The sequence below is a fragment of the Astatotilapia calliptera genome, chromosome 11, assembly GCF_900246225.1.
Source record: "Astatotilapia calliptera chromosome 11, fAstCal1.2, whole genome shotgun sequence".
NCBI classification, from domain to species: Eukaryota; Metazoa; Chordata; class Actinopteri; order Cichliformes; family Cichlidae; genus Astatotilapia; species Astatotilapia calliptera.
In genome coordinates, this window is record NC_039312.1 from 9920610 (window position 1) to 9933965 (window position 13356).

General features: G+C 40.9%; 1 protein-coding gene across 1 annotated transcript in view; it reads left to right on the top strand.

Annotated features, from left to right (window-relative positions):
• The first annotated feature begins 12286 nt into the window (after positions 1 to 12286).
• Positions 12287 to 13356, top strand: part of adamts16 (ADAM metallopeptidase with thrombospondin type 1 motif, 16) — a 51783-nt gene continuing 50713 nt past the window's right edge. The window contains exons 1-2 of the mRNA XM_026185423.1: positions 12287 to 12573; positions 12682 to 12772. Of these exons, the coding sequence (XP_026041208.1) occupies positions 12487 to 12573; positions 12682 to 12772 (178 nt within the window). The 5' untranslated portion in view covers positions 12287 to 12486. The remainder of the gene's footprint in view (positions 12574 to 12681; positions 12773 to 13356) is intronic.

Genomic DNA, 13356 nt, shown 5'->3' on the forward strand with positions numbered 1-13356 from the left:
TGTGTGTCGAGCATAGTTCAGTTCTTGGTCCAGGTCTTGGAGGCACCATTCTAAGCAGAGACACTAAGATCTCCTTCTTCCCTGCTACCAACTCTTGTGACAGAGGTGGCCAAGGCTTTCCTAAAGTACTTAAGAAACATAATCTTTACATCGTGTCCTGGGTCTACCCTGAGGTCTTTTTCCAGTTGGACATGTACAAACCAACTCACCTAGAAGGCCACCAGGAAGCATTTTGTCATCTATATGTATACAGTTTCATTTTTTCAGGCACTACCTCTACAGTAATTCTGCATTATTTTTTAGCATGACTGCTATTTTTAGATCTCTCGGTCAACGTCCCTTTCTGTTTCATTTAATATATACATTTGCACTGAATCAGCTTCTATGTGTCAAAGGAAATCCTTCAGCTTGAATGGACAAATTGGTATGGAGGCAAATCTAATAAGTGGAGCAAATAGTGAGCAAAGACTGTGTTCTGGTAGCTCCAATAGAACACTTCCATGGACCATAGTTCAGATGGCTTCCCTGACTTTTCTCTTAGATGGTTTAGGATGTCACAGTATTTTATTCATTTATTTATTTATAAAGCACATTTAATAACAACAGAGAGTTGACCAAAGTGCTGTACAAAGTAATAATTGAACAATGACATTAAAATCAACAACAGGTAAGAAAATTAAAAAAAAATTTAGGATAAAACTCTCATGCAGTATTGAAAGCCAAAAAAAATATGTTTTAAGATGGGATTTAAAAAGAGTGACAGTTGGGGCCTTTCTAATGTGGAGAGGTAGATCGTTCCACATTTCCGGCGCCACAACCACAAACGCCCGATCCCCTCTATGAACCGTCCTAGACTTGTGTAAGGTAAGGAGTAAATGATCACTTGATCAAAGGGCTCTAGAGGGCTTATAAAGCTGCAAAAGGTCAGACAAATAGTCTGGTGCCTGGCCATTTAGCACTTTATAAGTCAAAAGTAATCAGAATATCACAATACTAATCCCGAAGGAAATTATACTTATATTATTATATAAGTAAGATTTTAAATTTAATTCTAAAACGCATTGGAAGCCAATGAAGGGAAGCAAGCACCGGAGTAATATGTTGGTGTCTCGTCACACGAGTCAAAAGGCGGGCTGCAGCATTCTGTACAAGTTGGAGCCGTGCCAAGCTGGACTGGCTGACACCAACGTATAGTGAATTACAGTAATCCAGTTGAGTTAAGACGAATGCATGGATTACTCGTTCCAAGTTTTTAAAGGATAAAAATTATCTCACCTTGGATAGGAGCCTTAATTTAAACTTAACCCGATTTATGTTAAAGAGAAAAATCTAATCAAAGTCGAAACCTAATCTAATCAAACTTCTGTTTTCTGCACAAGGTCCAATGTGAAAATGTAGGATGCACAGTGTGAGTGAAAACCACGGAGTGATCCAAAAGTCACACCAGGGCTGAATTCTTGCAGACTGTTTGTTTTAAAATCCAGCGTGGTAATATACAGAAGTAGGTGCAATCATGTCTTTGTCCGACAAATAATGAACCTAACTGTCTGTAGAGAGTTATACAAATATTGTACTGTTTTAAATGCCTATAAAAATTTCAACATTGGCTAATTATGCTGTTGACAAACAGCAACATTGTGGAAACCATATGAAATGTTCCACTTGTATAAAATCGTATACAATCGTAAACATATATACTATACATCCATTTTCTCCCACTCAATCTGGACCCCATCCAGTAGACAGATCGCCAATCTGTCGCAGTGCTAACACAAAGAGACCAACAACCACTAGCCCTCCCATTCACACCCATAGGTAATTTAGATTCACCAATTAACCTAACCTACTAAGTTCATGGGGGAGGAAGCCTGAGTACCCGGAGAGAACCCACACAAAAACAAGGAGAACACGCAAACCACACAAAAAAGGGCCCAGCCAGATGGTGAAGTCGGACTCAGAACTTTCTTGCTGTGAGGCAGCAGTGCTAACCACTGCACCACTCTGTTGCCCCATATACATATATATATGGAATATATTTATAAAAGATTCCCTGCCATTGAATATTAGCATTATGATCGTATTGTTTTAAACAAAAAAGGAAATGTTGTATATGTAAGTGTTGTCATCTTTAATCTGTGGATTTTAGTGTGCCTAAAATAGTTGGTGACAGATTCTTACCTTAATTTTCATCAGTTTCAGTGGCTTCACTCCACATGAGGATTATGATGGTGTTATTTTAAAAAAGACGGCACAGCTGTAGTTAACAACACAGGTTAAAACAGTTTCCAACTCTTCTAGTGCCACTGCTTGTCTTCTTTAATCTCCTCCATGCTCTTGAGACTGTACTAGGAAGCACAGTGAACCTTCTGCCAAAGTTATGTATTGATTTGCCTGTGCAACCTCTGAAGGATCCAGGTTTTTGCCTCATGCTCTCTCTTGCTGACACTGAGCCTAGCCAAATGTAAAGCTAAAACAGAAATGAGTTTTGTTTTGTCTTGTTTTTTTTACACAATACATATTTTAAAAAGGCGAGGCTCTTAATTTTGCAAACAGCCACAGCAGATTGTTCTTAGTGCGATCAGATTTACATTGACAGACTAAGAAAGCCATGTATGCAAATGATAACTGTTATCACTCAATGAAATCAACAGCCATCTTTATCAATGTGTTTGGGTGTTCCACGCAGAGACTGTTGGGAAATGAAAAGAATGTTTGATGATTAAAATTGACAAAAAGTTCTAATATTTACAAAGGGCCAGATTAAGTAGGAACAGATCATAAGTCAGTGTGATAGCTTACTTGACATCTGTATGCGATCATGTCTGGTTACATTTTATTGTAATTTTATTTTACTTATTTGTATTTTTGTCTCAGCCTTCCAAAACACAAGAACAAAAAAATTCTCTAAATGTCAGTCTCGCTTGCCAGCATCAAACCTCTGACGTCTTTCATCTTTGACCCAGATCAAAGGTAGGAATGTGGTTTTCACTAGCAAAGACATGGATATGTAAACTCCCTCCACTATGGGGTCAGGGGGCACACCACATTCCAAAGGAGGCCCTTTTTTGAAAGTCACAACAGTGACAGCAGAATTAGACAGTTTATGGACGATGGTTTTATCAGCCATTGTCACAAAACCCAGCAAATCAAACACTTGGAGAAGGAATTGGAGGGGGATTTTTTGTTATTCTTCTTAAAGAGATAGAAACATGCATATGATGAACTGTCGAATCAATGTAGAATGTGGTGTCAAAGACTGAGATCAAGTGTAAATGATTCAGGTGCTTCCATTGTTTCACACATTTTTACAGCCATGGGTCTCTATCAGTGTTTGATGTTTCTAAAAACAGACATTTTCAGGTTCACTGAAGTAGCTACTAAGTCAGCCATGACAGCTTGAGCTTACATCTAAGGACCTTTGAACATAAACACCAACACAGTGCTTTATTTCTGCTATGGACGGTCATCTGTTCACCTAACTGATGATGTGGGACACATGCTAACGAAAGTGATGACCTGACTGTCTGTTCCTTGGAGAGGAGTGCATCTTATTTAGATGTGTATATTTGTAATTTCAGGGAAGATGATTATTATTACTGTTATTTATTAGTAGTAGTATCATCATTACTAGCACTTGTAGCAATAATAATAGACTTGTCAAGCACCAAAACAAAACAAAAGATCCTCAAAATTTCTTTTTTCATGGCCATGTATTCATGGATGTATTAGTTCTTCTCTCTGAGTAAACCATAACTCGAATGGCCATTAGTATGATACATCTTTTTAGCTTGTCTGCACTTTCAACATATTAAGCTAATACTAATGGAACAAAGCAGGCCTTCATAGTGGAAGGTAAAGGGTTTCTGCAACCGCACACGATGTTCTATTCACCATGAGTGAAATCTGTTGTGGATGGGAGTCATGGCAGGAGAGTTCAAAGATACAAGTGTTATTATCCAGGTGGAGAGTAATTTCTTTGTTAAGTTACGCTACTGTGCCACCTGGCAAAACGTTTTTACCTACACAGTGCATCTTAGTAATAGTGAGATGATATTTCAGCGTTGAGCTTTTGCAAATTTCACAGGACTTTGTGGGAAAAAAAACTTCAGTGACTTCTGAACAGCACACATGCACGCGTCTGTGTATTCCTGGGTGGTCTGAACTTTCCACAGTTTGGTTATCATCGGGGGTGGGAGTGTCGGGCTTTGGTTTGGTGACTGGTAGTGAATTGGAATTTGCTGGCACTTTGTGCCAACAAGGGAACTTCTAATCCATACCATCTAATTCACACAATGTGGGTTTGACTAGCACTTTGGTGTAACTGATTTGTTTGAATTTATGGTGCAAAAGCACTTTAATTGAAAGCATGTGACTAACAGGTCTGCATGCAATGATCCATTTAACATTTTAAATGTAACTGACTCATCAAATTCAGAACTAGTATCAGTAAACTAACATCTGCAAGATCCGAGCAGCTACACTTACTCCAACTAATAAAAAAGGCTAAGTATTTTCTTTTGGAGTCTTTCAAACTAATTTTGTGTCTCAAAAAAGAGCATCATTCCAAACATTATCCTGACTAAGCTATTTCATCTAATTCAGTTAAAAACTTCAGTTTGGTTGACTTACACTGGTACCTGGAAACTCCTGAGGTTTAATGAATGGTGCTATGGTAGCAACTAAATAAGCTGACACAGGCTGTATCTCGGTAGGAGCAAGATATTTAGCACGCTCTGTAAAAATGAAGAGTGAAGTAGTCGTGTCTGTCAAGACAGTAAGAATACTTATCTGAAAGTCTATGTTATACCCATTAAAATAGAAACGCTGGACCTCTTCATTGCATGATCTACAACATAAAAACAGCTATATTGGCAGGTTTTGTGAATTCTGCTCCACTCTGTAAGCATTTCACACACATGAAGTTTGAGCTAAATGAAGACATTTGTTCTTTTTCTCATCTTCTTGCCAGCAGGTCAAGTTCCACACCACTCTGGACACTGGCGAGGTTGTGTGGCACAGAAACTCTTGCCCAGACATCAGTTCCCACAGGATGAAACCCCGCCACTAGTTTGCAGACATGCAAATGTTTGAGTGAGAGAGACACTTTCCTTTGGGTCTGGCACTGTAAAATGGAGCTACTGTAGTGCAGTGCCGAAGGTGAGACTCACTGTGTGCTCCTGAAACAGGCATCGCATTTATTTTGCATTTTATGCAAGAATCGAGCAATTCAGAGAATAATGGCTTTCAATGGAAATGGCTAAGGCTAGTATATTACTCCTTTTGTACACATGCATAGCATCACCTCTGATAGAGCCCTGCAAACAGGCTAGCTTTCATCTGCCATTGCTGATAGTAAGTGTAGAAATCTTTTTTTCATCCCAGCATGAAAGCAGTTTCATAGAGCAGGGGTGCTTACACAACACAGAGGTGATGAACCTTAGCAGGCTCTCACCCCTGCAGAGTGTCATAAGACTGGCTACTTTGTTTTTATGTTTCACCCTTCCAGAGATGCTCTTTCTGCCCCACTGATCACATACAGCATACTACCAATAATTAGTGCAATTCATTGGCCCTTCATTTTTATCTTGGACTCTTAATACCAGTGAGAGAAACAGGAGGATGTAGGTGACCGACATGAAGTTTCCCTTTTTTTTTTTTGAAAATATGAACTAAAAAAATATCAGCAAGAGGTAATATAGCTCAAGAAGCACCTTTTAAAAAGAGTTGAGGTCTTTAAAAAAAAGGTCTGTGCATGCTGTAAGTTGCTGCTGTGCACCTCAGATGTTTATCTTGTTTATGCCCAGCAGTTGTCTTCATTACTTACATACTAGAGTGGGAAACTGTGACTCCAACCATTAACTCTGCTAGTGGTGTAATTAAAGTGCTCAGAGCATAACCATTATTTTAATAGGACACTTGTTGCAGATGAAAATGTGCAGCTGATTGGATTAATAACCTACGCTACTCCTTGATAGCAATAGATCAACATGATGATTGCTACTATAAATCTGATTAATCAAGAACATGTCAGCTCCGTCCAGGATCATGATCCGGCGTGAACTGTAGCTGCTCACATGATCAAACATGGTCAGAGCAGGACCTCCCATGCTGCAAAACTTCTAGGGCCAACTGATGTAAAGCAATGACAGCACAATAACTACACTAATCAGTGGTTATTATGAAGACTAATTCCTGAGTCACTCAGCCATGTCCCATACATTATCTAGTTCAGTGGAAGCTTTTGAAGAGGGTAAGAGGTTGGAAAAGTACATTAACATATCCCAAGTGCAACTTTCCACCGGAGTGCTGCTGAGTCTAATAGTGCTGCACGGCACTTTAAACGAATGCTGCTGTTGCAAACATAAAATATGGAGAAATGTGCATGGACTGTTTTTAGTCTATTTTTTATAGTGAGTAAGACTGTTGTAAAGAAGTATGGCAAAACATGTTGCTTTCCTAAAATAGTGCAGAGGACGGCACACACTGTATACTGCCGCTGATGTGAAAACAGATATTTTATCATGGTATGATTTTTAAACGGTTTTAAACGGTTTATAAGTAGTTAAATTCAAGAGAAAGCATATGGGGCTATCATTGCAGCTGAATGTTGGAATCTAATGTGTTGATAAATTACATTGCACAGCATTATTTAAAGAACTTGTAAGATTCAGTATGACTGAAACAACCGTAAGACAAAACTGTGGCATGAAAATGTACCTCACATGTCTGCACAACGTAGCCAAACTGGCATTTCGTCTTAATTGAACTCCTCAAAAAAATGAGGGGAACATTTTTCAATCAGAGTACAGCATCTAGTTAGTTAAACTTCTCAGATATTATCTGGTCAGTTAAGTAGCAGAGGGGGGTTCAATCTACTTCAGCTGTTTTGGTGTTCCTGAAATTAACAACAGGAGCACTAGAGGGGCAACAATGAGAAACAGGAATGGTTTTACAGGTGGAGGCCACTGACATTTTTTCCCCAACCTCATCTTTTCTGACTGTTTTTTCACTAGGTTTGCATTTGGGTAGGGTGAGTGACACTACTAGCACATACCTGGACTCTCGAGAGGTTACAAAGGTACTCCAACTCTTCCAGGACAGTACATCAATACGTGCCATTGCCGGAAGGTTTGCTGTGTTTGGTCTCTCTTAAGCATGGAGGAGAATCAGAGAGGTGGCAGTTACTCTAGGAGAGCTAGACAGGGTCATAGAAGTTCCTTAATCCATCAGCAGTACCAGCATCTGCTCCTTTTTGCAAGCAGGAACAGGAAAAACACTGCCAGATCTACAAAATAACCTCCAGCAGGCCACTGGTGTGAGTGTCTCTGACCAAGCAATCAGAAAGAGACTTCATAAGAGTGGCCTGAGGAGTCGGCATCCTCTAGTGAGCCAAGTGCTCACTGCCCGGCACCGTGGAGCCCGGGTGGCATTTTCCAGAATTGGCAGGCCCACCACGGGCGCCCTGTGTTTTTCACAGAGGATGGTACGTTCACCCCGAGTGACAAACAGGAAAGGGTCTGGAGAAGCTGTGGAGAACGTTATCAAATCAAATCAAATCAAATCAAATCACTTTTATTGTCACATCACATGTGCAGGCACACTGGCACAGCACATGCGAGTGAAATTCTTGTGTGCGAGCCCCACAAGCAACAGAGATGTGCAAACACAACAACACAAACGAGCAAAATACAAGAATGGCCAACCTGAAACTAATAAATATATGTACAATATATAATAGTGTATGTTGCCTGTAACATCATTCACTGATCTACCACCAACATTGGTGAATCAGTGATGGTCTGAAGAGGCATATCTATAGAGGGACACCAGACCTCTAGGGGCTAGTCAGCATTTAGACAACCTTTTGCACTCACATTTACACTCATGTGTAATTTAGAATCACCAATTTACCTTAGCCCTCTAACTGCATGTCTTTGGGAGGAAGCTAGGGTACCCAGAAAGAACCCACGCAAGCACAGGAAGAACACACAGAAAGCCCCCAGCCTGACGGGGGAGTCAAACTCAGGACTGTGCTGCCGAGCTGTTAGTCCAGAACAAAAAAAGTAGCAAACCTATGATTACCAGGCTCGATACAGAATTTTCTTTGTATTTTTGCCCTTGATGGGTTGAACCACAACAAATAGCAATAGCATACATGTGGTGTGTGTATGCTTTTATGACCCCAGTGATTTTCCTGTCAGTTGAAGTCTTGTGTGATCTTGTTTTGTGAGTCGAAGCAACTAACCACTCATGCTAGATTGTATCACGTCATCTCAACAACAATAAATTAACTTGTTGAATTTCATGCATTGATATTGAGAATGACTGTTTTTCTAGGTGAAATCTGATGGGTTTTGTAGTGTTGCTTTATGTTTTTAAGCAGTGTATATTATTCTCACTTCTTATAAAAGGTGTAGTTTAAAAAAAAGAACTATTTTTGCTTTTAAAATATACAAAAAGAAGATCGGTGAGGTTCAGCAGTGAATCCAAAACCAAAAACAGGCTGTAGTATCCATCTGCAAATATTTAGGGGAAACAGTGTTTCACACTGAGGTGATACATCCAAGGTGTTTGGATTGTACTAGACAATGTCAGGACAATAGCAGTAAAGACGTCGGTATTCTTCGACAGCGGTGCAGAGTTTTTGCAAATTCTGACTAACCCTTCAATCATCTACACTGCCTGGCAACCACCGTCTCCCATTGCTCCGCTCCACCTTCATCTCCGTTTCCCACCTCCCTTTACTCTTGCTCCGTGTCAGTTGCCATCAGTCTACCCCTCTGTGATGCGCTGAGAGGAATTCTACAGCTGCTGTCAGCTTATTGTGCACGCAAACACACAAAGACCCAAACACATAAGTACATCCATACATGCGTGAACAGACTCACACTAACGTACAAAGACACATATGCACATAAATCACACGAGAGCATGCACACAAAATCACATATGCTTACCACAAGCGTAGTCTGCTCTCACCAGACACGCACGCAGACCTTGATGACAGCTAATTATAGGCAGCTGCTATCTGCTTTAGCTGTTGAAATGATCGATCCTTAGGAGAAGAGTAGGTGTTTAGTTATTTTGGGGTGTTTTTGGTTTACTTTTGATGATGTGCTAATCCTACCTGGCATGATTGTCTGCCAGTGATATTTTTTCCAAGTAGGAAGTAGACAAACAAATGAGAGGAACTGATGGCTGATGCTCAGTGGTCTCAGACATCTTCTGGAAATTCTATTCATTCTGTGTTGCTGAAGCAGTAAAGATGCTCTTTGGGATTGTTAAAAATTAATTTTCGTACATATTTTAAGCAGTTAATGTCTTCTTTTCGGGCTCTTTCGGTGTCCCTTGTTCACATATAACCTTCAAAGAAGTCTAAAACAAGCTGTGCACCTGGAATGCGGCTGTTGTTTAATCAGCATCTTTCTGCAATTTGACTTTCTTCTGTATTCAGCCTCACCAAGTTCAGAAAACTTTGGAGAAAGTTTGTCCATCTTGCAATTCAAATATTTTTCCTCTTTGTATCTAGATGCACTTACACAGGTAAACAAGTGTGACTAGACCTCAGATACTAAAATTACGTGTCACAACATAAGCACGACATAAAAAAAAGGTTGCCTTTGGTCTCACTGAACAACTTTGATCACAATTTAGATCATCTGTCGAAGGCCAAGGTATTTCAAATGGCCGGGTTTTTGCTACAGGCAAACTTTAGATTTCCTCTAATTTTCTCTTTTGGACAGCAAAGACTTTTTCCTGGCAAACATCCCACACGGGTCAAATTTTTAAAATCTTTTTCTAACTGTACATGCATGCACTTTGATGCTAACACTTGTAAGATTGTTAAAAATCCTGTAATGAAATTTGGGGTGGGGGAGTCTGGAGACTTCTTGTGGGTTCTAAGCCACCTACTGCTAGACTGAAGCTTTAATCACTGGCATTTAATCTGGATTAAATCGTGGATTTGAAGGCATTGTATGTATGTGAAAGTATTCTTATATTTAACCTGTGATTAACCTGTTTTTCTTTACTTCAATAATGTGCAAAATGTTAATTTCCAACAATAACCATGATTGATGTTCTTGTTTTTCACTGCACTGTATATTTTAGACTATGTGCTGGAGTGAGTTCCCTTTATGTGTCAGTTCTCTGCCTTTGTACATCCACAGATGTTATTGAAGACAGACAGTAGGGCTTTAAGCCAAGCTGATTGAGACAGGAAGACAGAAGAACAAGCACTCAGACGTGCAGGCAGACTGAGAGGCCTACAGGAGCTCACAGGTTCGGGGGTCAAAACACTCACAGCACTTGGTGTATGTACAGGAGCTTTCTTTTTTCAGTTCCTTCAAACAATACAAACAACAAACAATTATTTCTCAGTCTGCCAGTTTGATCTGCCCACCCGCGCATCCCACAGTGAAGCATCCTGCCGTACATCCCAACAAAAGGCTGTCAGACGCCTTCGGGGGCCAAAGGTGTGGCAACTTTCCAGTCAGCTGTGAAGATCTGCACTTGCTGAACAAATATCAATCATTTGCTCACACAGATGTATAAGAGCAGCACATTTTCCATACATTCACATGATGCCAGACACACAGATGCAGAGTGAGTATTGGATTGCTGCGAGTGCACACATGTGTCTGAGCAAGGGGTCTGTGTAATAATGTAGAAGGGGGAGGAGGAGGACGAGGAGGGGTGCTTGCAGTGTCAGCTGCTGTTGTAAAGCACAGATTTCCTGAACCTCCAAACATATGGTAAGAATTGTATTCATGACGGCATTTTATCACTGATTAAACCCAGGATTGGCAAACAGAGGCAGAAATCTGGAAGTGGGTACTGTATATGTATCGGTTTTATAGGCTTATAACATATTACTCTCAGAATGAAAATGTTCTTGCATTTGCTTATCCTGCTTCCTATCTGTAGGGGACTATGGTTCAGGAGAAAGTTAGTTGTTGGTCACTGATTTCTAACTCACTGATTAACGTTCTGACGTTCAGAACAAATTAATCTGTCATACATGACAGCTATCACTAATGCAACATGACACAGGCCATCTGGAAGATTCATCAAACACTTTGCATTCCAGAGGGAAACAAATCCACAAGACCTGGTGTCATAGAGAGCTGAGTTCACTATTGGGTTAGCTTCTGTTCTTCTCTTCCTACCAATTTACCAAAGTAAACTTTCTATCTAGTGTGCTCTGCACCTGAACATCAAATCTATATGAGCTTTTAGATGCCAGTGTTTCTGTTACGAAAACCCATGCTATATGTAGTTAAATGCTTCTAAATATAAAGTCATCAAAATATGCCACCGTCTGATCTTTCTGCTTTGTAGAAATTAGAAACCATATGCAAAAATACATTTCATCCTCTGTGGACTCTATAAACCCTCTGGCTTGAAGATCACCTTTAATGACTTTCACTCTGATTCAGATGTTTTTTGACTCGGTGCCACAAAGATCACTCTGTAAACACCACACATTTATTTCCCCTGCCGTACAGCAGAGATCTCATCTGTTTTTTCTTTTAGGATGATAAAATACTTCAGAATATGAAACAAGTGCTCCCGATGCGTTGGCTCCCACACTCCTGAGCACTTCTATGAATGACTGCAGGGAGTTCAGAAATGTTGGCACGCTGCCTATCAGTGCAGCTGTGGAATATTGGAGAGATGGGAGAACGGCAAGCGGATTAAACGGGGTCAGTGGTTAAATTTCAGACTGTAAACCATCACAAATTACTGATTACCTGCTCCGGGGTGTAATCTCTGAATCGCGTTTGGACCACTAGATCCACATGACTGGATTCATATATTCGAACCTGACCTTATGGGGGACATAAAGAAAACCATTTTTTTGTGTGTTTGTTAAATATCATAGCGACCATGTAAGCTGAGAAGTAGAACATCTCTCAAAGCAGGTGCCAAATGTGATTGGCTACAGGCTGTAGCCTGCTTAGGGTAAGCCCCCCTACACCAGAAAACACTCACACAGAGTATTGTGCGCAGAGCTCCCTCGTCGGGCTCCCAAGAGAAACATATTCGGACTCTGTGCGATTTTTACAGGAGTCTGCCATTGCCAAGATGAGATGCGGCCTATTTAAGACAATCACATAATTTCGTTGGGAGTCAAAAGGATCCGTGGTGGTCACTGGGTAGAGAGAGAGGGGGAGAGAGCGGCCGAGTGAGCGTAGCTATGAGGGAGGGAGGGAGAGAGAGGGGGGGGGAGGTTGTAGGGCTGTCTGAGTGGAAAGAAAGAAAATGACTTGCCGGGAGAGAGGACTGGAGTTCAAGCAGTTTACCGCGATTGGAACTCCGCATGGAAATAAATGGAGACCAAAGTGGTTAAACTGAAGCCTGCATGCGAATCTCTTTGATGCTTCATTCATCTAAAGCAGAAGTGCTGCCTCTGCTGCTGCTGTTGAATTGTTTTATTTAAGATATCGATACTGCTGGGAGGTGTGTTAAAAGTGATCCACGGACATGAATTTCTTGCGTTTGTCTTGCGCAGCGTGCAGAAACTGGAGACCGTCGTTTTTCCACCTGCTGTGGTTTCTCACCCTGGGCAACGTAAGTCTGCGTGCATGCTGCTCATAAAGTTTTCAGGAACTCAAATAAGCAAGTGCTTTCAGCATAATTACTCAAACAAGTTCATTTGCACTTCTTCTTCTCGCGCAGAGCGTTCTTATGAATGCTGGTGCTGACAGTGCCGAATGTGATCAAGGCGCATCTATTCTGCTACGGTCTCTCAATTTACCTCAAAACACAGGTAGGCTTTAAACAAGAAAAACAGAGGGGGGAAGTGTTGATGTGTTTTTGCCACTGTAATGATGTTTTTGTGGGTTGCTGGTCTGTTTTATGCTTTTCAGCTGAATTAAGACAATAAATACTTCTCGCTCGCTCACCCATAAAGCGGTCAGCAGCATCAAACGGCGCTCACCTGCGTTGTGCGTTACCGCCATTCACCGCTGGGGGGCAACCTGTACCCTGACTCGGAGTCACTAGTTGGTGCATGCTGCAGAGGATCTCAAACTGTGGTCTACAGCAAAATAAGGAATTCTTTCATTCTGTAAAAGTCGTTTCACTTATTTCACGTTACATGAAAGGAATTATTTATTAACGTGTCAAGTCAACACACGTGTCAAGAACAAGAAGGGGGGGGGGGGGGGGGGTGACAAAAAAACACACACACACACAATAAAAATGGCTCCCAGAGCAATCTAGCTGGGACAGTGACCAAACTCTTCCTTGAGGATGCAGTGATGCCTGCTTTGTCAATTATTAGTGCCAGCAGTTAAGAGCGAGGCTTTCATCTGTTCTTGTTTTTGTGGATCTAACCCCATGTGGTGTGAT